A 26,855-nucleotide genomic window follows, 5' to 3' on the forward strand; every position below is an offset into this window, starting at 1 on the left:
CCAGACCATCATTTTCTGGTTTCTTTGAACCCAGGAGTTCAGCTCTAAGTTTATCTCTCTTTGCTTGCATTTTACTATAAGCTGCAAGAAGAAGCCATGCTATATCCACAACTTTTAGTTTTGACATCTCATTAGCCAAGTATCTAGCTTGTTGCTCTCAAATTTGTCCTTCCATCAATTTTGCCAAATTCTCTGCCACTTTTAAACAAGGATCACCTCTCTTCCAGTTCGCAACAACACATTTATCATTTCTGCTCAAGGCCTCATCAGAAGTATCTTTAGAGTCCATATTTCCACAAACAGTCTTTTCAAAGCAGTTTAGGCCTTTTCTATCAAGATCCTCACAATTCTTCCAGAATCTTCCCCTTATCCATTTAAAAAGTCGTTCCAACATGTTTGGTATTTGCAAACTCAGCAGCGCCCCACTTCTCAGGTACCAAAATCTGTTCTACTTTGCTAATGCTGCCGGGATGCAAAATACCAGAAATGGATTGGCTTTTATAAAGGGAGGGGGGTTTGTTTTGTTACACAGTTACAGTCTTAGGCCCATAAAATGTCCAAGGTAACACATCAACAATTGGGTACCTTCACTGGAAGATGGCCAATGGTGTCCAGAAAACCTCTGTTATCTGGGAAGGCATATGGCTGGTGTCTACTCCAAGTTCTGGTTTCAGAATGGCTTTCTCCCAGGACATTCCTCTCTAGGCCGCAGCTCCTCTTCAAAATGTCACTCTCAGTTGCTCTTGGGGCGTTTGTCCTCTCTTAGCTTCTCCGGAGCAAGAGTCTGCTTTCCATGGCTGTCTTCAAACTGTCTCTCATCTGTAGCTCCTCTCTCAGCTCCTGTGCATTCTTCAAAGTGTCCCTCTTGGCTGTAGCAAGCTTGCTCCTTCTGTCTGAGCTTATATAGTGCTCCAGTAAACTAATCAAGGCCCATGCAGAATGGGCAGGGCCGTGCCTCCATGGAAATTATCCAATGAAATTCCATGAAAGATCTCGCCCACAGTTGAGTGATCACATCTCCACAGAAACATCCAATCAAAAGTCTCCAATTCAATCAACACCAATACTTTTCCTGCCCACACAAGACTGCATCAAAGATAACGGCTTTTGGGGGGGCATAATACATTCAAACTGGCACACTGACCTCTATCAATAATAACATTAAATGAAAATGATCTAACACCCAATTAAAAGACAGAGATTGTCAGAATGGATAGAAAAGCAAGAACCAATTATAAGCCACTTACACGAAACCCGTTTTAAAAATAAAGACAAATAGGATAAAAAGTGAAAGGATGATGTGGTAGGAAGCTTTCAGGGATCCCAAGCTCCTAATATTCATGCCCACTTGTAGTCCCCTCCTCTGACTGTGGGCAGGACCTGTGACTTACTTCTAACCCACAGAGTATGGCAAAGGTGATGGGGGAATGTCACATCTGTGAATAGGTTACAAAAGATGTAACTTTATCTTGCGAGACTCTCTCCATTGACTTCTTGGCTTGCATGCTTTGATGAAGCAAGCTGCCATATTAGAGACACCAGCATGGCAAGGAACTAAGGGTGGCCTTTGAACAGCAGTCAGCAAGGAACTGAGAACCCAAGTCCAACAGTCATCAAGGAACTGAATTCCACTAATAACCATGCAAGCTTGGCAGTAAATTCTCCCACAGTTGATCGCCAGCCCTTGTTGATTGCTTGACTGCAGTCTTTTGAAAGACCCTAAAGCAAAGAACCCAGCTAAACTGTGCCCAGAATCCTGACCCACAGAGACTGTGGTATAATAAGTGCATATTGTTTTAAGTCTATAAGTTTGTGGTAATTTGTTACACAGCAAGAGGTGACAAATACAGATGGAAAAGGCATCCTATGCTAACACCAATAAATAAGCTAGATTACTATCTGCCTGCTTACATTAATATCAATGTAGATTTTAGAGCAAAGAATATTACCGGAGATAAAGAATGTCATTTCATGACAATAAGGGGATTAGTTCTTGAAGAGGACATAACAAGGTTAACCATATGTATATCTAATAACAGCTTCAAAAAGCCTCAAGCAAAAACTGATAGAACTGCAGGGAGAAATAGATAAATCCACAATTACAGTCAGAGAGTTCAACACCCATCTTTCAGTAACTCTTAGAACAGGTAAGCAGAAAATCAGTAAGGGTACAGAAGACTTGAACAACCCTATTATGCAACTTGACCTAATTGACATCAATAGAACACACCACCTAACAACCACAGAATACACATTCTTTTCAAGTATATATAGAACACTTTCCAAGACAGATCATATTTTGGATCATAAAACAAGTCTCAATAAATTTAAAAGGAGTCACATCATACAAAGTAAACTCTCTGACCATAATGGAATTAAATTAGAAATCAAAAGTAGAAAGATATCTGGAAAATACCCAAATATTTGGGAACTGTGGAGAGCCGTCTCCCGGGACGGGCATAGCGCATGCGCTGTAAACCTGCTCCAAAGTCCCCCCGCCCATCGAGTGGTGCCAAGATGGCGCCCACATCCTGCTTCCGGCTTCTGATGTATGTAACCACCCGCTGTATTCACCAATCATGCTTGTGTGTGTGGCGTTAGCCCATTGGATACACGCAAGGTTTATAAGAAAGTTCCCGGGCAAAGCTCGGGGAGACAGCCCACAAGGAGCCGTACCTGACGGCCGCATCGAGGTGGTTCTCCCCCGAGGTGTCTCGCCCCGGGTGGAACCTGTAAAGATGATGATTGCCTAGTCCCATTAAAAGTTTATCTGCTTTACCACCGCGAGTCCTGAGTGATCACAAGTGCTCCGGGTAAGACGTTGTCCGCACCCTCTCTCCCCTTATCTCTCTGGTCCCCATCGCCGGCCGACTGAGGACTCGAGGCGGGGCGGAGAGAGCGCCGGACAAGTGGTGGCCCGTACGGGGAACTCATTTGCGTTCCCCTCGCCCCGACGGAGACGTGCTCCCGGGATCCGTGGTTTGACCTCCGCGACTGATCACCGCGAGAAGGTAAGCACCCCCTTTCCATACGAGGACTAGGGCCCGTGGGCGTTCAGGTAGCCCCCGGGACTCGGAAGAGCTCTCCGAGTGATTAAGAGATAGTGCCGACTGCAAACATGGGGCAGTCTGAAAGTTCACCCCTATTAACCCCCTTAAAGACCCTTTTGAAGCAGCGGGGTATCTCAATTAAGAGAAGTTCTCTCCAGCGATTTCTTGATGATGTGGCCACTTTTGTCCCCTGGTTTCCTTGTTCTGGCAGCCTTAATCTGCCCTCTTGGATGAAACTTGGTCGTGATATAGACCGAGCGCGCCAAACGGGTGTCTGTTTGGACCCGATTCTAGTCCTTATATGGGAGACTGTTAAGGGCCATATCGCTCCCTCCACGTCACAGTGGAAAGGCCCTGACCCGGTGCTCGGCTGGGCCGGAGGCTCTGTTTGTGTTTTTCCCCAGGAACCAGGACGTCAACCAGTGTGGGTTCCGGAAAGACTGGTGGGAACCGTGGCATCACCTGGGGAGGCCGGGGAGCAGCTGTCAGAAACGCCAACGAATATACGGCCTGGGCCATTGGACCAAGCCTCCGGCCTTCAGGGACTTGAGAACATTAGGAAATTGAAGCCTGTTAGTTTCGACCTTTCCACACTGGGCGAGACTGTAAAAAATCTGTGGGACCAAGTCACCTCTTGGTTCTCTTGGCCCAATTTGACTAATTGGATTCTCTTGATGGTGGGACTATTGGTGGGATTAGTCATTGTTAAATCTTTGCTAGAACGCCTGTTTCAAGCGCGGCAGTACCGTGTTACCACTATGATGGCTATGTCCTCCACCTTTGATACCCCCAACAGCGACCATTCTGATGGCCATACCCCATCCTGGCCGCCTCGGGCGGGGCACTCGGGAGCGAGGTTTGTAGCTAAGCGCGCAGCTGTGTCCCGGGTATAACGGGCGACGCCAGCAGTCATAATTTTTGTCTCAGGTAGGTCCCTAAGGCAGAGTCATAGTTGTGGCCAGACTTGACTCTAGCCAATGCATAGGGACGCCTAGTGACGCCTCCGACTCTGGTTAATGCTATCCCTGCCCCCGCCTTTGTCCCCCAGTTGCAAGGCAAAGCACTGCAGGGAGAGTCATGTTGTTTCCAGCTCACGGACTCTCCTGTCTCCATATGAGGTGAGCATTCTGGTCGGTGCTAGAGGCTCCGCCGCTAAATGGCTGAGACCTAGTCCAGACTCCCCAAAGCACCGGAACAAATTGTGAGCCATCTGGGTTCACGGGAGCACACTCATCACTGGGGACACTGGGTCGATATAAATAATAAAGGGGGAGATGTGGAGAGCCGTCTCCCGGGACGGGCATAGCGCATGCGCTGTAAACCTGCTCCAAAGTCCCCCCGCCCATCGAGTGGTGCCAAGATGGCGCCCACATCCTGCTTCCGGCTTCTGATGTATGTAACCACCCGCTGTATTCACCAATCATGCTTGTGTGCGTGGCGTTAGCCCATTGGATACACGCAAGGTTTATAAGAAAGTTCCCGGGCAAAGCTCGGGGAGACAGCCCACAAGGAGCCGTACCTGACGGCCGCATCGAGGTTGTTCTCCCCCGAGGTGTCTCGCCCCGGGTGGAACCTGTAAAGATGATGATTGCCTAGTCCCATTAAAAGTTTATTTGCTTTACCACCGCGAGTCCTGAGTGATCACAAGTGCTCCGGGTAAGACGTTGTCCGCACCCTCTCTCCCCTTATCTCTCTGGTCCCCATCGCCGGCCGACCGAGGACTCGAGGCGGGGCGGAGAAAGCGCCGGACAGGGAACTAAATAACACTCCATGGCCCCAAGAAAAAATTGAAAGGGAAATTAGTAAGTACTTTAAACTGAATGAAAATGAAAACAAACATTAAAATTTGTGGGATGCAGCTATAGTAGTACTTATAAGATCTTGTATTGCACTAAAAGCCTGAATTAGAAAATAAGAAAATCCTCAAATCAATGACATTAGCTTTCACCTTAATTAAAAAAACCAGAAAAAGAAGAGCAAATGAAACCCAATGTAAGCAGAAGAAAGGAGAACAGTAAAAATCATGTAGAAATCAATAAAATAGAAAACAAAAACAATAGAGAAAGTCAGTGAAACTTAAAGCAAGACCAATTAGGGGGAAAAAGATCGGATATGAATTGGAAAGAGAGGATATCACTTCAGATTCTACAAATATTAATGGATAAGGAACAACTTTATGCTCACAGGTTCAACAACTTAGATGAAAGAGACAAATCCTTGAAAGATTCAAACTACCAAAGCTTAGTTAAGAAGAAATAGATAACCCATGTAGCCATATATCTACTAAAGAAATTGAGTTTTTAGTTAAAAGCTTTTTCACATAGAAAACTACCCCAAATAGCTTCACTGATGAAGCTACCAAACGTTTAAGAATGAAATAAAAATTTTACTGAAGCTCCTCCAGAAAATAGAAGAGGAAATAACTCTTCCAAAGACATTTTTGACCAGTGTCACTCTGACTCCAAAACCAGACAAAGACATCAAAAGAAAACTACAGACCAATATCTCTCATGAACATAGATGCAGGTATTTTAAACAAACTTTAGTAAATCAAATCCAACAATATATAAAAGGACAGTAACTCATGACCAAGTGGGATGCATCCCAGGAATGCAAGGTTGGTTTAACATCTGAAAGTCAATCGATGTTATTCACCGTTTTAACAGGCTGAAAAAAAAACCCTATAGATTATCTCAACATATGCAGAAAAAACATTTGACAAAATTCAACATGCATTCATAATAAAAACTATCAGAAAATAAGGACTACAAGGGAGCATTCTTGACCTGAAAAAAAAAAAAAAGGCATCCTTGAAAACCTATTACTGATATCATACTTAATGGTGAAAAACTTAATGCTTTCCTGTAAGATCAGGAACAAGGAAAGTTGTCTACTCGCACCATTTCTATTTAGCATTGCACTGGACATTCTGGCTAGTACAATAAAGCAAAAAAAGTAAAAAATGGCATCCCGATTAGAAAATAAGTAAAATTGTGTTTATTTGCAGATGACATGATTGCCTAACTAGACATCCTGTAAAATCTACAAAAAAGCTACAAGAACAATAAGTGAGCTTAGCAAGGATGCAGGATACCAGATCAGTATGAAAGTCAATTACATTTTTATAGTAGCTACATGCAATCAGAAATTTAAATTAAATAATACCATTTACAAAGGCATCAAAAACATGCAAAACCCTTGGGGTTAAATCTGATAAAATATGTATAATCCCTGCACACAGAAGTATACAGAACATAGCGGAGAGAAATTAAAGAAGACCTAAATAAATGGGGAGAGATAATGTATTAGTGGATTGGAAGACTCAATATTTTTATGATGTCATCTCATCCCAAATTGCTCTGTAGATTTAATGCCACCCCAGTCAAACCCCAGCAAGCTGTTTTTGGTAGAAATTGAAAAGCTTATTCTAAATTTGCATGGAAATGCAAAGGAGCTAGAAGGACCAAAACAACTTTGAAAAAGAGGAACAATGTTTGAGGACTTAGACACTCTGATTTAAAGATTTATTATAACACAACAGTATTCAAGACTATGTGATACTGGTGTCAAAACAGACAAAGGGTCAATGGAACAGAATAGATGTAGGGGAATGGCTCCATCATGGTGCCCTGGCAACCTCACATGAAGCTACATTGATCACGTAGGCAGAGGCTTGGACCACAACTGAATCCATGTCTTGGCAGAACACCTTGTGCTCCTTTAGATGGGAGGCTTATAAGGAGCTTATATGAGGCCATTGCCACTCGTCCCCTCTCTCCGTGGGGAGACTGTCATGAAACAGTTTCTCATTACCTCCCGGCTCTGATGAGATCTGTGGCTTCACCCCCCTGCCCCAGGTTAGAGCTGCAGACTATAAAACGGCTTAGCTGAAGTCTAGATGTGGCTGCTTAGCAATGGGGTATCCCAGAACTTGCATTGCAGTCATCTGGCCCCTCTTTTTGGTGAGAGGGACAAGGACCGTGGGCAGCTGGCACCTTTGGCTGATCTTCCTTTCACTGTCAATGTAAGTAATAGACTGTCTGCATCTAAAGGTGGCTCATTGGGTCTTTACGGGAACAATCAGTCAGGACCTGACTTTGGCCTTGTGCTGTCTTGTGTGTGCTTGACAAAAGTCCAAAAATAAACCTACACGTATATAGTCAATTGATTTTTTTAATTAAATTCAGTTTTATTGGAATATATTCACATACCATACAATCATCCATGGTGTAGAATCACCTGTTCACAGTACCATCATATAGTTATGCATTCATCACCCAAATCTATTTTTGAACATTTTCCTTACATCAGAAAGAATCAGAATAAGAATAAAAAAAAAGTACAAAAGAATACCCAAATCATCCCCTCCATCCCACCCTATTTTTCATTTAGTTTTTGTCCCCATTTTTCCACGCATCCATCCATACACTAGATAAAGGGAGTGCGATCCACAAGGTTTTCACAATCACACTGTCACCCCTTGTAATCTACATTGTTATACAATTGTCTTCAGGAGTCCAGACTGCTGGGTTGGAGTTTGATAGTTTCAGGTATTTACTTCTAGCTATTCCAATACATTAAGACCTAAGAGGTGTTATCTACGTAGTGCACAGGAACGTCCACCAGAGTGACCTCTCGACTCCATCTGAAATCTCTCAGCCTCTGAAGCTTTATTTTGTTTCATTTTGCATCCCCCTTTTGGTCAAGAAGATATTCTCAATCCCACGATGCCAAGTCCAGATTCATCCCCAGGAGTCATATCCTGCGTTGCCAGGGAGATTTACACCCCTGGGAGTTGGGTCCCACATAGAGGGGAGGGCAGTGAGTTCACCTGCTGAGGTGGCTCAGTTAGAGAGAGAGAGAGGGCCACATCTGAGCAACAAAGAGGTACTCAGAGGGAGACTCTTAGGCACAATTATATGCAAGTTTAGCCTCTCCTTTGCAGTAAAGAGCTTCACAAGGGCAAGTCCCATGACAGAGGGTTTGGCACGTCAAACTGCCAGTCCTCAATGTTTGAGTCAATTTATTTTTGACAAAGGTGCAAAGGCAGTTTGGTGGAGAAAGGGAAGTCTTTTAAACAGATGGTGCTAGAAAAACTGGATATTCATACACACACACACACACACACACACAGCAAGAGCTTCACCCCAGACCTCACACCATATCTATAGTTTACTTCAAAATGGATTATAGAGAAATGAAAAATGAATTATAAAATATCTAGAAGAAAACATAGGGGAAAATCTTTTTGATCTTGGGTTCAGCAAATATTTTTTTAGATACAATAACCAAAGAAAAAAACATGAAGGGAAAAAATTGATAAATTGGACTCCTTTCAAATCAAGAATGTCTATTCTTTAAAAGACACTGTTAAGAGAAGACAAGCCAGCAATTGTGAGGAAATATTTAAAACTCACATATCTGATAAAAGGACTTGTACCAAGAATATATAAAGACCTCTCAAAACTTAATAACAAACAACCCAATTTTTAAAATGGGCAAAAAATTTGAACACACTTCACCAAAGACAATGCATGGATCCAAATAAGTACATGAAAAGATGCTCAACAACCCTAGCCGTCAGGGAAATCCAAATCAAAACTGTGATGAGATACTACTACACACTTATCAGAATGTCTAAAATTAAAGGTTGACCATACCAAGTGTTGGCATGGATAGGGAGCAACAGAACCCTCATACCGTCTGAGAGGAATGTAAAATCATACAACCACTTTGGAAACCAATTTGGCAGTTTCTTAAAAATTTAAATATACTCTTATCATGTGACCTGGCCATTCTACTCCTCTATCTTTACCCAAGAGAAATTAAAGTGAATGACCATGGAAAGGTGTGTCCACAAATGTTCATAGTGACATTATTTGTAATAGTAAAAGAACCCCTAACGGCCAAATGTCTTTCAACAGATGAATGGATGAGTCCCGCGGTATATCCATATAATGGAATACTACTCAGCAATAAAAAGTAATGAACTATTGATATGTGCAACAATGGTGATGAATAATATAAAATAATTGAGTGAAAGAAGCCAGACACGAAAGAGTACATTCCATTTATACAAAATTCTAGAAAATTCAGTCCAAACTGTAGTGGCAGAAAGCAGATCAGTGGTTGCCTGGGGATGGAGGATGGGGGAAGGGGTGCTGGGAGGCATTACCAAGGGGCACAGGGAACTTTGGGGAGTGAGGGATGGCTATGTTCCCCAGCCTGATGGTGTGAATGGTTTCCTGAGTATATCCATGTGTCAGAACTTTTCAACTTGTACACTTTAAACGTGCAGTTTATTGAGTGTCAATTAAACCTCTGTAAAGTTGCTTCTGAAAGATATTGTCAGGCACTTCTTTCCCTCGACTCAGCAGCCCAGGCCTCTCAAGACCCCCGCCGTCCGCCCACTTCTGAGCCCCTACTCTGAGCTCCGACGACATTGCTTGGGGGTGACTTGCGTGGGTCACTGAGAGCCAGCGGCCGCACCTGCCCACTGCCCTCCACCTCCCAGCCCAGGAGACCCAGTGACTTCGGATCCAGTGGACAGACGGCAAGGGCGGTGCACTCGCCTTCCACGAGTCCCAAGCCCTTTACGTGAGTTTAATCCACTGAAGGGGAAGCCAAGAGATTTTATAATAACCCCGAGGACTGGGACAAGAACATGTTGATAAAAGAAATGTCAGGACGACACAAGGCAAGCTGAGAACCTCCGTCCTCTGCCCCGTGCGCCTCTCTGCCGCTCCCAGGACTGCGCGACCCGGTGGGGACAGACCCTCCCCCAGGACCGCGCGACCCGGTGGGGACAGACCCTCCCCCAGGACCGCGCGACCCGGTGGGGACAGACCCTCCCCAGGACCGCGCGCAACTGGACGCGGAGCCGCGGGGCTCCCAGAAACTTCCTCGTGGGTCTCCGAGGCCCCCGCCCCGACGAGCTAACCATTTATGTCACACTGTGACAATTATTCTGCATAAAATTATCATTAAAAACCCTAATTTTTCAGCCTCCAACCCCGTCAGTGGCCTTTTAGCATTCCCCAGCGCCGGCGGCCGCGGCCGGTGATCAGCGGCTCATTACCTCGGCGTGGCGCCGCCCCCCTCGCGCTCGCAATCAAGCGCTAATTAACTCGCCCGGGCCGGGGCAGGAGCCGGGGTCCGGTCCCGGCTGGGGGCGTCACGGGGCCTGGGGCCTGGCCGGGGTCGGCGGGCGGTGTAGACGGCGGCCAGGGCGGGGACGCGTGGGGACCAGGGGCCGGGGCGCGGCAGGGTCCAGGACCAGTCCCGGCAGGGGTTGAGACGGGGTCTGGGGTCCATGGTCCGGGACTAGGTCCGGGGGTGTGGGGAAGGTCTTGGGTCGGGACGGGGGTCCCGGGGTTCGGAGCCTGGGCTGGATCGGGGGACAGGGTCAGGAAGCGCGACAAAGGTCTGGGGTCCAGCCCCAATTGTGGACGGGGCGGGGACCGGAGGCCGGGCAGGGTCGGGGGGCTAGACGGGGTCTGGGGTCCGGGTGGGGCCCACGGTCCTGGACTGGGTCTGGGGGTGTGGGGGAGGTCGGGCCCTGGGGCGGGGCGGGGGGACGGGGTCCGCAGGCGGAGTCCGGAGGCGGGTCTGGGTTTAGGGTTGAAGGGAACGCCTGGTCCTCGGGCGGATCTGGGTTGGGGATCCCGGCGGGGGCCTGGGCTGGCCGCGTCCGGGGCGCGCGCGTGCTTACCCGAGCGAGGCGGCCGTGCCGCAGAGGTGCAGGGGCGCCAGGCCGTCGGCGCCGAGCAGGTCGGGGTCGGCGCGGTGCTGCAGCAGCAGCCGGGCGCAGGCCGTGTGGCCCCCCAGGCAGGCCTCGTGCAGGGCGCCGCGGCCGCCGGGGCTGGCGTCGGGGTTGGCGCCGCGGCCGAGCAGGTGGCGCACGCAGGCCGTGTGGCCGCGGGCCGCCGCGATGCACAGGGGCGTGGTGAGCTCGCGCTTGTACTCCAGGGTCCAGAGGCCTGGGGCGGGGTGGGGAGAGGAACGGTGAGTGGTGGAGGTGGTGGGGGACCCTGGGGGACCCTGGGGGACGTGTCCATTAGGGCCAAAAGAGAGCGAAACTGCCTCTTAGAAGCGGGTACCGGGTGAGCGTTCTGGAGACGCAAAAGGTTAGGGTCGGAGAAGCCCAGTGAGAGCCAGCTGGAGGTACAGATTGAGCATGGAGGGCGGGGAGAGGGGCTGAGAGCCGAGGGGACACCTAGGGGGACAGGGGCGAGTAGACAGACAGTGGACAGAGAGACATACTGAGGGAAACTCAAAGGGGAGGGAGATTGGAGACAGGCACATTGATTGAGAGAGAGACAGAGATGCACCAGAGAGAGAAAAGAAACAAAAATTGAAAAGGCCAGAATTGAGCCACAGAGAGACAGCGAGAGAGGGAATCTGAGCGAGGCAAATATGCAGATGGCTGGGGAACTGGGCAAGTTGTGAGGAGGTCACAGCTGAGCAAGCCCGGTGGACCGTGGGGAGAACAGAGGGAAAGGCTCCTATTTTTCTGGCTCTGAATCAGACAGAGTTTGAGGGAGGAAGGGCAGGTGCTCAGTGGGCTGTGGATTTTTCCGGAATCAAACCCTCTTGGTCGAGCCCCAAACTTACCCTTTTATGCCATGAAGAGAAGACAACAGACAAAACAAACTGACCCACATCACCAAGTTTCCTCAAGAAAAGGACTCAGAGAAAGTTTAGCCCTCTTGGAAGTGGCTGAGTTTTAGAAGCGCACTTTGATGTGACGTTCCACATTCAGCACAATTCTGGTTTGTTTCTCTGTGCCTTTTAGGGGTGTGTGTGTGTGTGTGTATGTGTGTGTGTATGGGGTTGCTCTTTCTTGAGGGATGAAATGGAGCAGGTGCTATCCATTTTACTTCTCTGAAAACTTTGGAGCTTTCAAAAGGCCCGTGGAAGGTTGTTAGCAGCCGGGAGCGCGGGAGGAAGTGGGGGGAAGCCGTCCCTGGTGAATACACATCAAGAGATAGGATTTCACATGGCAGGGATGCCTTCCTATAATGATGGAGGAATCGATACTGGGGCTGTAATGAGCTGCAGAGGAGACCCTTTTCACAGGCCACCTCCTTCCCAGGAGCCATGCTGAGCAGTTTTGAAAGACCACTCATTAATTACCTACCTGTGTGTGTGGCACCGAGCCTGTCCCCCCATCCCAAAGGCCCAGGCTGGAGGTTGGTGCACATGCAGTGGGGGAAACGGGTCAGTGGTCCTTGGTGGTGAAAGGGTGGTGGTCCAAGGCCTTGGGGACGGGGCCTGCACTGGTTTGGGCTGCCCCTCCCTGTGAAGCCCGGGGCCTGATGGCGGTGGGGGTGGGGAAATGGACGCAGTCCTTAGTGTAACAAAAACTTCCCTTCCTGCAGGCGCTGGATCCTGGTTCTTTGATTCTATATTGGGAGCAAGGAGGGGGTGCTCCATTCTCCAGGACATGCTCAATTCCCAATCTCCCCCAGCAGCTCTGTTCGCCTGCCCTGGATTCCCATGTCTTTCCATGAACTAGGGGAAGGGGCCGCGGGTGGACATTGACTCATCCTTAGCTTAGGGCCAGGGCCCTTCTCCAGTGGGCCCGAAGTCAGTGACCTCCGTCAGGCCTTCAAGAGGCTCTGGGCTTTCTGCTAGAAAACCGGAAACGGCTCCCTGTAACTCCCACCCTGTTCTGCCAGCAGAAGGAACGTGCATTTAGGCTCCTCTCCACGTGGTGTGTCCCTCTGAGTCTCAGCTCCCCCCAGGCCCTGGCTGGGACTATCGGATGGGAAACCCCATCACAGATTTGGTGCCCTGGGCCTGCCACTGTGAGTCTGCTGTCCCCACGGCCCTTCTTCAGGGGGAGCTGGAATCGGCCATCGGGAAGTCCTCACCCCGGCAAGGACAGTGCAGAGTGCAGGCACCCCGAGTGCCAGCCTGCCCCCTCTTCCTGTTATCAACTGAATTGTGCCCCCCACCCCCCAGAGGGTATGTGCTGAGCCCAGCCCCGGGCCCTGAGACTGTGACCCCCATTTGCAAATAAGATCTTTGGATGATCTTTAAAGGTTCCCTGGTGATACGGGCTGAGTCATGTCCCCCAAAAAGACATATCGAAGTCCTAAACCCCAGTACCTCGGAAAGTGACCTTATTTGGAAACAGGGTCATTACAGAAGTAATTAGTTAAGATGAGGCTAAACTGGACCAGGGTGGGCCCTGAATCCCACAAGACTGATGCCTTTATTAAAAAAGGGACATTTGGACACAGAGAGACGGGGAGAAGGCCGCGGGTTGACGGCAGGCCCCCAGAAGCTAGCAGAGCATGCACGGCACAGATCCTCCCTGTGGGCTTCTGCAGGTCCTGGATTCCGACCTCCAGCTTCCAGCACCGTGAGACTATTCAGTTCTGTCTTTTAAAACCAGTTTGTTGGTTTTGTGACAGCACCCCAGGGAACTAAGGCTCTCCCCCACCCACAGGGAGGGCTTCCGCCTGTTCTAAGGCTGTGGGAGCCGTTTCCTCACTAACAGCTGACGCCCCTTCATTTTAAGCATTCTCTAACTTCCTGTGGTTACAGTTCCGCCAGAGAAAAGCAGCAGAAGTTAGGGGCTGGGAGATTAAGGAGGAATAACAAAGAACCAGTCTTTGGATTCAGGAATGTGTCAAAGGTGGATTAATATTAATATCGATTTGAAATGGCAACGTGTGTGCACATGTGCGCGCGCGTGTGTGTGTCCGGGGCTGAGAGATATGCACTTTTAAAAAAATAAACATCAGTCAAAAATTCAAAGCCTTTGGCATTCTTGGTTCAGTTGCTGTCACAGCCCTTTGGGGAGTCCTCTTTGGGACAGATAGAAGAGGCTCAGGAAGGCCCCACATCCTTCCTCATTTGGGAGGTGAAAAAGCCCAGACTGGAAGTGACATCTGTCCTCCCCACAGCCTGTTGCCCCGCTGGCTGCTGTGAGCCACTTAGTCCTTTTATAGTGTTTTGGGCTTATTCCCTTCTTCTAGAGAGAGGTATAAACAGAACTGTGTCATCCTTTGGAAGCCGACATTCTACATTCTTTATGTGCCAGAACCCAGGAGCCAGGGACATGGGACACTGCCCCATGGCCCCTTGACCACAGATTTTCAAATCTCACAATCTGGCAGAGCTGCTTTGGCACCCGGTGCCTTATTCCAACACATTAGCTCTCGTGGTTAATATGTTACATCTGAACCCAAGGTGGCTGGTGGTCAGCATGGGTCTATCTCTTGCGGCCAGTTGATGGCCACATCTGCACGTGTGGCCTCTGCTGGTCTGCCCAGCACATAGCAACCACATTCTGGCAGCAAGAGTACCCCCAATCATAATGACGTAAGGACCTCTGACTTCTTCCCCCGAGCCCCTCATTCTCAGGCACTCCGGTGTTCCAGGGGTGGGTGTCCCTCTGTAGATTGCTGGCTGTGCCCCAGCTGCCCTGCGGTGGCCATGGTGTTCCTAGATCTATAGAAGGAACTTGCACAGAGCTGCCTGCTGGGGCTTGCTTGGGTGCCTTCTATGGAGAGGCGATCTGGCTCCATCTCCTGCCTCCCTGGGCTGCCAGAAGCTGGCCCTGACAGATCGGGTCCCAAACCAATTATCTTTGTTAAAAAGAAGACATTTCCAGCATCAGATGGGCATTGCTCACCAGCATATTTGCCCTTTTGATCTCTTGCATCCCATGCAAAACAAACTTCCTTTATAGACATCTTTCCTTGAACATGTTAAACGCAGTGCCCATATATGTAGCTAAGCCCGGGAGCCAAACATTCCGAGACGGGGTTAGTAGCTCCTTAAAAGCAAATAGCAGAGTTTTGGAAAGAGCAGGATTACCTGACAGTCCAAAAGTGGCCGGGGATTTCACCTGCCACTCCATCTCATCCTTACTGGCCCGGGAGCCAAACATTCCGAGACGGGGTTAGTAGCTCCTTAAAAGCAAATAGCAGAGTTTTGGAAAGAGCAGGATTACCTGACAGTCCAAAAGTGGCCGGGGATTTCACCTGCCACTCCATCTCATCCTTACTGATCTCAAACACCACATTGGCATCCTGAAAGAACTGGTCCATGAGGACCTGAAGATGGTCCAGGTCCCCCGTGACCAAGGCAGTGTGGTACTCGAGCGCGGGGGACTCTGCTCTGACTGGAGGATCTTTGTCCATCGTCTGGAAGATTTGAAGTTTCCCTCTAACTGGCTCTGTCCGTCTCTCCATCGCAATGTCGTTTATTTCAGAAAACTTCTCCAGGAAGGGGAAAGATGGACTTCTAGAGCGTGAGCTATTTCTATTGTCATTACTCAATAGAAATCCAGTTGGGGCTCGATGCTGGTGTATTTATACCTCCTGTGGGCTCCAATGTGACAATGGTTACTTGATATGACTGGGAGCACGTGACTGCTAGATGCCTCCAGCTCAGAAACCACCTTGTGATTATGTAGATGCTAGCTCCAGAGACACACATATCGGAAAGTCACAAACGGCTCTCTGCAGATGCCCAGGACACACATTTGATAGCCCTTTAACCTGCTTTTGCCCAGGGAAGATGATTTCCCAGCTTTAAAGAGCATTTGGGCTACCTGTTTTTGTAGGTTATGTGACTAACTTGTAAATACGACTTCTGTAGTCAAAATGCTTTGCAAATAAGTAATATCCTCTTAGGTTTTAAAAAAAAATGTGTTTTGTTGAAAATTTGAGAATGGAAGTTTTATGAAGCACCAAATGTGCACCAGTTTCTTTTTATGTATTATTATACTTACTCCTTGTGGTGGTGAAGTTAATGTGTCAACTTGGCTAAGTTATGGTGTCCACATCTTTGGTCAAGAAAGCTCTGGCCTGACTGTTACTGTGAGGTCATTTCGTGGATTTAAATCATTAGTCACTGTGCCAGTTTGAATGTATTATGTCCCCCAAAACACCATTATCTTTGATGCAGCCTTGTTTGGGCAGGAAATGTATTGGTGTTGATTGGGTTGGAGACTTTTGATTAGATGTTTCCGTGGAGATGTGATCACTCAACTGAGGGCGAGATCTTTCATTGGATAATTTCCATGGAGGTGTGGCCCCGCCCATTCAGCCTGGGCCTTGATTAGTTTACTAGAGCACTATATAAGCTCAGACAGAAGGTGCAAGCTTGCTACAGCCAAGAAGGACACTTTGAAGAGTGCACAGGAGCTGAGAGAGGAGCTTCAGCTTACAGAGACATTTTGGAGACGGCCTTTGAAAGCAGACTTTTGCTCCAGAGAAGCTAAGAGAGGACAAACGCCCTAAGAGCAGCTGAAAGAGACATTTTGAAGAGAAGCTGAAGCCTAGGGAGGAATGTCCTGGGAGAAAGCCATTTTGAAACAAGAACTTGGAGCAGACGCCAGCCACGTGCCTTCTCAGCTAACAGAGGTTTTCCAGATGCCATTGACCATCCTCCAGTGAAGGTACCAATTGTTGATGTGTTACCTTGGACACTTTATGGCCTTAAGACTGTAACTGTGTAACCAAATAAATTCCCTTTATAAAGCCAATCCATTTCTGGTATTTTGCTTAACAGCAGCATTAGCAAACCAGAACAGTCACTGATTGCATCTATGGCTGATTGCATCTGCAATCAACAGAGGAGATTATCTTCAGCAATAAGAGAGATCTCATTCAATCAAGTTGAAAGCCTTAAAGGGAGAACTGATGATTTCAGCAGTCAGAGAGAAGAATTTCTTCCTAATTCAGCCATTCAGCTTCTCCTATAGACTTCATGGAATCCTTCGTCAGTGTTCCCAAGTTGCTTCTTGGAATTTGGACTTGCCAATCGCTAAGGTTGTGTGAGCCAATTCCTGTAATAAATCTCATAATGTTTACACATGTATCTCTCCTGTCAGTTCTGTTTCCCTGAAAAACCCTGACTAATATAGATTTTGGTTCTTGAGAAATAGAATCTTAAGGCTGAGTTTTATGATTGGTTCTGGGGTTTTTGGAATTTGTTGTCTAATCTGATTGGATTAAAAGCCACTAATTGTGAAATAGCAACACATCTCAAAGTAATTTGGGCAGAGAATAAAAATATATATGCAGGGGCCCCCTGAGGAGCTGGGGGAAATGTGGAACTGTTGGGCTTCCTCACCTGGATTGTTGTTGATGTTCTCACAAACACTGAGGACTGGGATTTGATGTGCCAAGCCCTCTATCATGGGACTTGCCCTTATGAAGCTCATTACTGCAAAGGAGAGGCTAAACCTGCTTATAATTGGGCCTAAGAGTCTCCCCCTGAGTACCTGTTTGTTGTTTAGATGTGGCCTCTCTGTATAACTAAGCCACCTTGGCAATGCAGGATATGACTCCCAGGGATGTATCTGGACCCAACATTGTGGGATTGAGAACATCTTCTTGACCAAAAGAGGGATGCAAAATGAAACAAAATAAAGTTTCAGTGGCTGAGACATTCCGAACGGAGTCGAGAGGTTACTCTGGTGAGCATTCTTATGCACTATATAGATAACCCTTTTTAGGTTTTAATGCATTGGAACAGATAAAAGTAAATATCTGAAATTATCAAACTGCAGCCCAGTAGCCTCAACTCTTGAAGACAATTGCATAGCAATGTAGCTTACAAGGGGTGACAGTGTGATTGTGAAAGCCTTGTGGATCACATGCCCTTTATCCAGTCAGTGTATGGATGGATGAGTAAAAAAATGGGGACAAAAAAGCTAAATGAAAAATATGGTGGGGTGGATAATTTGGGTGTTCTTTTTTACTTTTTTTTTTTTATTCTTATTTTTACTTTTTCTGGTACAAGGAAAATGTTCAAAAAATAGATTGGGGTGATGAATTCACAACTATCTGATGGTACTGTAAACAGCTGATTGTACACTTTGGATGATTGTATGATATGTGAATATATCTCAATAAAATTGAATTAAAAAAAGCCACTAATAACCCTATTTCCAGTGATCAAGAGGCCACTGATAGTCTATAGTGTGAACTGGCAATAGAGATATGCAAAATATTCACCTTTGAATACTGCTTATAAAAGGCAAGGCTCTGGGTGACAGTGTATTTGATACTTTATAATAGAGACTTGTGTTGTTAAAAAGTATAATTTGGCTGGTTGTTCCTGAATATGCTGGATACAATTGTTAAAGAAAGGGATCATGTCAAGGTTTCAAATTCCCAGCTCTAAGTGCTGCATGGAGGACATGAAAGTCTCTCTGTGTGTCCTGAAAGCAACTCTTATTTCTTGTAGTCACAGACTTGAGATTTCTGAAAACCGGACCCAGAATCTCATTGTGCGAGTGACTGAATTACAACACAAATGGAATCCCAACCTTCTAAGGTGTGTGCTGTTAAAGTGAGGACACTGGTGGGGAAGGAATGGAATCCTGAAAGCTGTTATGGGGACACACGGGCTGAGAATGATGACAGTGGGGACACTGAAACCCTAGATTCTGCTGAGTCTTCTTTGCCAGATAAACCAGTAAAGTTCTGCCCTGAGGAATCAGCCTCCTGACCTCCAGGCTTCCCCTTAGAATCAGCCATCTAAACTCTAGTCTGCTCTGAGGAAACATCCCTCACACCTCCATTGGAAGAGATTAACTCTGCTTCACCAGATGAAACTGTAATGGAATTCCCTGAGGTAGCTGACTTGCCAGACACTGCTAATTCCCCTCGTGATCCACCCGCACCACCCCTCTTTTCTTCTAGACCTATAACTATTCTGAAGCCCCAACAGGCCCTGAAAGGTGTGACCCATGAGGAGATGCACAACACTCCAAAATAACTGCATGATTTTTCCAATTTATATAGACAGAAACTGGGGAAATATGTGTGGGGATGGATATTCAGGGTGTGGGATAGTGGTGGAAGGAGCATAAAGTTGGGCCAAGTGGAATTTATTGATATGGACCCAGCAAGCAGAGATTCTGGATTCGGTGTTGTAGCTTGAGGGCTTAGAAAGGGCTCTAGCAGTTTGTTAGGTGGTTGGCTGAAGCAAGGACCAAAAGGTGGCCTACACTGCCTGAGGTCAAAATGCCAGAACTGCTCTGGTATAATGTAGAGGAGGGGGTCCAAAGGCTTGGGGAGCCTTAGGCATCCTGCCCCAGGAATGTCCAGAGAACACACCTTTCACCAGGACTGTAAGTCATAAATTTGTGGGAGCAGCTCCATCATCTTTGAGGAGCTTTGTGATCACTCTTCTCTGTAGGTCATATATTACTATGAGAACAGCTGCCATTGAACTTGGATCCTTAAACACAATGGGGATGATTGGATCCCAGGTTGGCCAGAGCCACATGTCAGCACTTAATCACCCAAGAGAAGGTGGATGTGGCTACTATAATGGACAGTAAAGTCAAAGCAATAATCAGGATAGTCTGACCCACAGAGACCTATGGCATTGGCCAGTTGATCATGGGATATCAAAAGTGAAATAGGCACTAAATTCTTACTTGATCTGTATAAGCAGAAGAGTTCTAGGTCAAGTGAAAAAAAAGTCTAACTTGAATAATAAAAATAGAGAGTCACAGTCCCTCAATCAATTCCCAGTCTTGAGATTGTTTACGGACCGAGACTACCTTGAATGAAGGGAAGGCTGGGTCTCTTTGGGGGAAAGATTCTACTACATTGCCAAAAATTTATGCTATTAACCGTCCTCTTAGCCTTTCCCAAAATGACCTATGACCTTTCATCAGGGTGACTTGTGCACTGGGGAAAAGGAAATGATCAGATATTTTGGGGATTATTACACACTGGCTCTGAACTGTCAATAATTCCAGGAGACCCAAAATGTCATTGTGGTGCCCCAGTCAGAGTAGGGACTTATGAAGTTCAGGTGATCAGTGGTTTTTAGCTCAGGTCCATCTCACTGTGGCTCTAGTGGGTACCCAAGCCCATCATGTGGTTATTTTACCATTCTGGAATGCATAATTGGAATAGATATACTCAACAACTGACAGAATCCCCACATTTGCTATCTGACTTGTGCAGTGAGTGCTATTATGGTAGGAAAGACCAAGAGGAAGCCACTAGAACTGACTCTACCTAGAAAAATAGTATATCAAAAGCAATATTGCATTCCTGGAGGGATTGCAGAGATTAGTGCCATTATCAAGAACTTGAAGGATGCAGGGGTGGTGATTCCCACCAAAACCCCATTCAACTTTCCTATTGGGCCTGTAAAGAAAACAGATGGATCTTGGAGGATGACAGTGGATTATTGTAAACTTAATCAGGTGGTAACTTCAATTGCAGCTGCTGTTCCAGATGTGGTATCATTGGTTGAGCAAATTAACACATCCCCTGGTATCCAGTATGCAGCTATTAATCTGCAAATGCTTTTTTCTCAATAACTGTTAGTAAAGACCACTGAAAACAGTTTTCTTTCAACTGGCAAGGCCAGCAATACACCATCACTGTCCTATCTCAGGGGTATGTCCACTCTCCAGCCCTATATCATAATCTAGTCTGTAGGGACATTGATCACCTTTCCCTTCCACAAGACATCACATTGGTCCATCATATTGGTGACAATTTGCTAATTAGACTGAGTAAGCCAGAATAGGAACTACTCTAGATTTACTGGGAAGGCATTTGCATGTCAGAGGGTGGGAGATAAGTTCAACAAAAATTCAAGGGCTTTCCACTTCAGTGTAATTTCTAGGCATCTAATGTTGTTGGGCATATTGAGATAACCCTTTAGAGGTGAAGGATAAGCTGTTGCATATGGCCCCTCCTATGTCCGAAAAAGAGAGGCATAATGTCTGGTTGGCCTTTTTGGATTTTGGAGGCAAGATATTCCTTATTTGGGTGCAGAACTCTGCCTCATTTACAAAGTAGCCTGAGAAGCTGCTGGTTTTAAGTGGGGACTGGAAGAAGAGGAGGCTCCACAACAGGTCCAGGTGAACATGCAAGCTGCATTGGCAGATACATTGGTGGTGGAAGTTTCAGTGACAAATAGAGATACTGTTTGGAGGATTCGCAGGCATCTATAGGAGAATCACAGTGAAGACCTGTAGGATTTTGGAGCAAAGCCCTGCCATCCTCTGCAGATAACTAGTCACTTATTGAGAAAGAGCTCTTGGCCCTTAGTAGAGACTGAACATTTAACTATGGGCCACTAAGTTACCATGAGACCCAAGTTGCCTCTCATGAGCTGGGTGTTGTCTGACCCACCAAGCCATAAAATTGGGTGTGCACAGCAGCACTCCATCATAAAATAGAAGTGGTATATATGAGATAGGGGTTGAGTGAGTTCTGAAGGCACAAGTAAATTACAGGAAAAAGTGGCCCATATGCTCATTCCTTCCACTCCTGCCATATTACCTTCTCTTTCCCAGCACCCAGCTATGACCTCTTGGGGAGTTCCCTATGATTAGTTGATTAAGGAAGAGGAAACTTGAGCCTGGTTTACAGTCAGTTCTGCATAATATACAAGTACCACCCAAAAGTGGATGGCTGCAGTACTGCAGCCCCTTTCTGGGACATTCCTGAAGGACAATGGTAAAGAGAAATCCTCCAAGTGGGCAGAATTTTGAGCAGTGAACCTGACTGCTCATTTTGTTTGGAAGGAGAAATGGCTGGTGGTACGTTTGTATACTGATTCCTGGGCTGTGGCTAATGGTTTGAATGGATGGTGAGAGACTTGGAAGAAACATGATTGGAAAATTGGTGACAAAGAGGTCTGTGGGAGATGTATGTGGATAGACCTTTCTGAATGAAGATATTTGCATCATGTGTGAATGCTCATGAGAGAGTGACTTCAGCAGAGGAAGCTTTTAATAATCAAGGGGATAAGATGACCCACTCTGTGGATACTAATTGGCCTCTTTCTATATCACTCCTGTTACTTCCCAAATGGCTCATGAAGACAGTGGGCCTGTTGGTAGGGATGGAGGTTCTGCATGGGCTCAGCAATATGGACTTCCACCCACCAAGGCCCACCTGGCCACAGCCACTGCCAGCAGCAGAGACCCATGCTCGGTCTGCGATATGGCACCATTCCCCGAGGTGGTCAGCGTGCTAGCAGAGGAAGCTTTTAATAATCAAGGGGATAAGATGACCCACTCTGTGGATACTAATTGGCCTCTTTCTATATCACTCCTGTTACTTCCCAAATGGCTCATGAAGACAGTGGGCCTGTTGGTAGGGATGGAGGTTCTGCATGGGCTCAGCAATATGGACTTCCACCCACCAAGGCCCACCTGGCCACAGCCACTGCCAGCAGCAGAGACCCATGCTCAGTCTGCGATATGGCACCATTCCCCGAGGTGGTCAGCGTGCTACCTGGTGGCAGTTGATTACATTGGACCACTTCCATCAAGGAAGGGGCAGTGTTTTGTTCTAAGTGAAATAGACACATACTCTGGATATGGATTTGCCTTCCCTGCACTCAGTGCTTCTGCCAAAAATACCATCCATGGACTTACAGAATGCCTTATGCACTGTCTTGGTATTCCACACAGCATTGATTCTGATAAAGGAACCCACTTCACAGCAAATGAAGGGCAGGAATGGGCACATGCTCATTGAATTCTCTGGTCTTACCATGTTCCCCATCATCCTGAAGCAGCGGGATTAACAGAATGGTGGGATGGCCTCTTGAAGACCCAATTCTGTTGCCAACTGGATGGCAATATCTTGCAGAACTGGGGCAGTGTTCTCCAGGAGGCTGTCTATGCTCTAAATTAGCATCCACTCTATGGTACTGTTTCTCCCATTGCCAGGATACATGGGTCCAGGAATCAAGGGATGGAAATGGGAGTGGCAGCATTCACTATTATGCCTAGTGATCCACTAGAAAAAAATTTTGCTTCCTATCCTCATGACCTTAACTCTGCTGGTCTACTGGTCTTAGTGCCAAAAGGAGGAGAGCTTCCACCAGGAGACACAATGATGTGTCCATTGAGCTGGAGTCTAAAACTGCCATCTGGTCACTTTGGGTGGCAAGGAAGGGGATTACTATACTGGCTGGGGTGAGTGATCCAGACCATCAAGGGGAAATAAGACTTCAGGTATGCACTGGAGATAAAGAAGAGTTGGCCTAGAATACAGGAGATCCCCTAGGGCATCTCTTAGTACTACCATGTCCTGTGATTAAAGTCAATGGAAAACTGCAACAACCCAATCCAGAGAGGACTATCAATGGCCCAGAAACTCCAGGGATGAAGGTTTGGGTCACCCCACCAGGCAAAGAACCACAGCCAGCTGAGGTGCTTGCTGAGGGTAATGGGAATATGGAATGGGTAGTGGAAGAAGGTAATTATAAATATAAGCTATAGCCATGTGACTAGTTGCAGAAATGAGGACTTCAATAGCTAAGAGTATTCCTTCCTTGTTTTATTATGAATATTTTTGTATATATATATATATATATATATATATATATACACATATACATATATATATATATATATATACATAAAGCAAATATCTTTGTTTTCTTCCCTATCTTATCCCTTTATCATATAAATTGTATTATCTTTATGTCATAGGACTTAAGTTACAGAGTAGAAAGTGTAAGAGTGAATATCATCCAAGGACTTGCATCCTCTTCTGGGGAAAGTGTTAGTGGGTTTTTGCTTGTATGCAGGAAAGTTGAATTGTGTTAGGCAAAATTATGATGGTTATTGTTTTTATTTAGAGTTTAAGTATGGTTTAAGGAGATGTATATGGGTGCCAAGTTGACAAGGGGGGAACTATGATGGTTAACACACTTTGTGTACCAACTTGGCTAGCTTGTGGTTTCCAGTTGTTTGATCAAACACTGGCCTGATTGTCACTGTGAGGATACTTCATGGATTACATCATTAATCAGTTGATTGCATCTATGGCTGATTACATCTACAATTAACAAAGGAGACTGCCTTCAGGAATGAGAGGCATCTCATCCAATCAGTTGAAGGCCTTAAATGGAGAACTGAGGATTTCAGCAGTTGAAAGAATTTCTCTATTTCAGCCAGTCAGCTTCTCCTGGGGAATTCATTGAAATCTTCATTGGAGTTTCCAACTTGTGGCCTGCCCTATGGAATGTAGACTAGCCAAATCCCATGGTCACATGAGACAATTCCTATAATAAATCTCATTATATATATCTATGTATCTATATCTATATCTGTATCTGTATCTATATCCACATCCACATCCACATCCATATCTAATCTATATCTATATCTATACCTATCCTGTTGGCGGTATCTCTCTGCAGAACCCTTACGAATACACTCCTGATAACAACCATGTGAAGGAAGTAGCACAGCAGAGGTTGCTGGGCTGGTGGCTGCTAAGCTGGGGTAGGAACCCATGTGTGTTGCTTCCAGGGTCCATTCTTGGTGCACTGTGCCAGGCCACCCAGTTTCCAGCTGCATCAATGGGGCCTGCTTAAACCTGGGCCAGCATTGTTGGGAGCCAGTTTCCAGAGATGCTTCTGTGCTGCCCAGAATTTGGCCTCTCCCTGACTAAAGGCGGTCCTGGTGTTAGTGGAATCTACTGCTAGGATGCTGTACCTACTTTTAGGATGTTAGAGCTCTACTCTTAGGACATTAGAACTGAAAGGACGTCAGCTCTTTCTTGTCAGTGCCCTCCACTCCCAGTTCTTGTATGGCCAGCAAGCTGAGAATTGTTTTTATGCTTTTAAATGGTTGGGGAAAAAATCAAAAGAAGAATAATGTTTTGTGACACATATGTAGAAATTACATAAAATTCAAATCTCAGTGTCTGGAATAAAGTTTGTTGGGACTCCACCCTGCTTATTCATTGACATATCATCTATGGCTGTTTTCACCACAATGGCAGAGTTGAGTTGTTGCAGTAGGGACCCTATGGCCCACAGACCTGGAAATATTCCCTATCCCACCCTTTCTGCAAAAAGTTGATCCCTGGTCTAGAGCTTAAGAAACTTGGCCAAAGTGCCCCAGTGAATCACCTAATTCTTATTAAGAAATAATTACTATCTAAAACTGGCCAGTCTTCTCTTTGTTGCTTTGTAGTGTATCTTCTTGTTCTGGGTCCCATCCACTTTTTCTGCTACCATGCAGAATGGTGGGTGTGTTCTGGGAGCGGTGGCAGCCCCAAGGCTATGCGAGGGAGCGCCAGCTGATTGCAGTGATGACCAGGCTGTGTCAATGCCCTTGGTTGGAGACTCCACAGGAACATACCAGGAACACCCAAAGACACCATCTGGGGTCCTCGTGGCCTGTGGGTTTCTTCCAGTTGTTCAGAGCCAATCCCAAAATGAGCATCTCTGGCTGAAACTGCTCAGTGCCTCAAAATTTTATTTTTATGAATGGCAGCAGCTCTTTGTTAGTAACTTAGTAGTTACTAAGTTCGGTTCAGGGCTTCATTTTATAACATAAAAATTAATAAGCTATTATTTTCTTGTAACATAGATAACCAACAATTTCCATATTTTCTTTCTAATTCTTTGCCCTTGGCCAGGAAGTTGGAAGGGGACTGTATGGTCAGGCTACAGGGTCCTTTCCCCTGTCTGTGTGAGTTACAGTCAACAGTGTGTGACCGGAGGCTGGAGGGAGGGAAAGAGGGGCAGCAGGGCATCGCCTGGAAGGGCAGAGGGGAAGCACAGTGGGCACAAGTCCAGGTGAGCTCGCGGCAGAGACTCTCTGAGGGAGGTGTGAGTAACAGCGGCCAGCTGTTGAAGCTGTGGTCCATCTCTGCGTGGTGTTGCAATCAAACAACAACTGTGTAGGGACAACAGGAAAGACGACTGGAAGTCAAGCAATAGGCTCACTGGGGCAGTACATCCTTCACCACAGACTGACTGTTTAAGAATCCTCTTTCCCCAGGTAAAGCTCTGTGGAGAGCCGTCTCCCGGGACGGGCATAGCGCATGCGCTGTAAACCTGCTCCAAAGTCCCCCCGCCCATCGAGTGGTGCCAAGATGGCGCCCACATCCTGCTTCCGGCTTCTGATGTATGTAACCACCCGCTGTATTCACCAATCATGCTTGTGTGCGTGGCGTTAGCCCATTGGATACACGCAAGGTTTATAAGAAAGTTCCCGGGCAAAGCTCGGGGAGACAGCCCACAAGGAGCCGTACCTGACGGCCGCATCGAGGTTGTTCTCCCCCGAGGCGTCTTGCCCCGGGCGGAACCTGTAAAGATGATGATTGCCTAGTCCCATTAAAAGTTTATCTGCTTCACTGCTGCGAGTCCAGAGTGATCACGAGTGCGTCGGGTAAGACATTGTCCGCACCCTCTCTCCCCTTATCTCTCTGGTCCCCATCGCCGGCCGACCGAGGACTCGAGGCGAGGCGGAGAAAGCGCCGGACAAAGCTCCATACCTTCTCTACATGCAAAAGCTCCTGGCCACTTGCCCTCCTCTCTCTGAGCCCTACAGCTATTGGCCTCCAGCCTGAACAGACTCTTTGTTTTGAAAAGTCATGTGGCCCATGGGTTGCCCCTATTGAGGACTGAATCCCACCCCCTACAAAAAGACATGGTCAGGCCCCAGACCCTGGTCCTGTCAGTGTAAAGAAGACCTTTGAAGATGTTATTATTTAAGGTGTGTCCAAAATGAATCCGATAGGGCTGAAGTCCTCATAAGCAAAGGAAATTGGACACAGACGAGCAGCCACAGGAAGCAGCTAGAGGCCAACAGAACCCGGAAGAGAAAGGAAGGACTTTGCCATGTGACAGGAAAGCCAAGGAACCCAAGGATCGCTGGCCAGCCAGAATGCTACCGACCCTGGGAGGAAGCAAACCTTCTAGCCTCTGAAACTGGGAGCCAATAAATTCCTATTAGTTGAGCCAACCTGTTGTGTGGTATTTGTCATAGCAGCTGGGAAACTAAGACAGCCCTTTTTGCCTAGATTTTCTACAACAAAG

At 46.8% G+C, this 26,855-nt stretch overlaps 1 protein-coding gene across 1 annotated transcript in view; it reads right to left on the reverse strand.

The window, feature by feature from the left end:
• Positions 1-26,855, reverse strand: part of ASB18 (ankyrin repeat and SOCS box containing 18) — a 75,781-nt gene that overhangs the window by 31,790 nt on the left and 17,136 nt on the right. Inside the window, exons 2-3 of the mRNA XM_037850456.1 lie at positions 15,019-15,143; positions 10,762-11,029 (exon numbers count right to left, since the gene is read on the reverse strand). Coding sequence (XP_037706384.1) covers positions 10,762-11,029; positions 15,019-15,143 — 393 coding nt within the window. The remainder of the gene's footprint in view (positions 1-10,761; positions 11,030-15,018; positions 15,144-26,855) is intronic.

Source organism: Choloepus didactylus, chromosome 9, assembly GCF_015220235.1.
Source record: "Choloepus didactylus isolate mChoDid1 chromosome 9, mChoDid1.pri, whole genome shotgun sequence".
Taxonomy (NCBI): domain Eukaryota; kingdom Metazoa; phylum Chordata; class Mammalia; order Pilosa; family Megalonychidae; genus Choloepus; species Choloepus didactylus.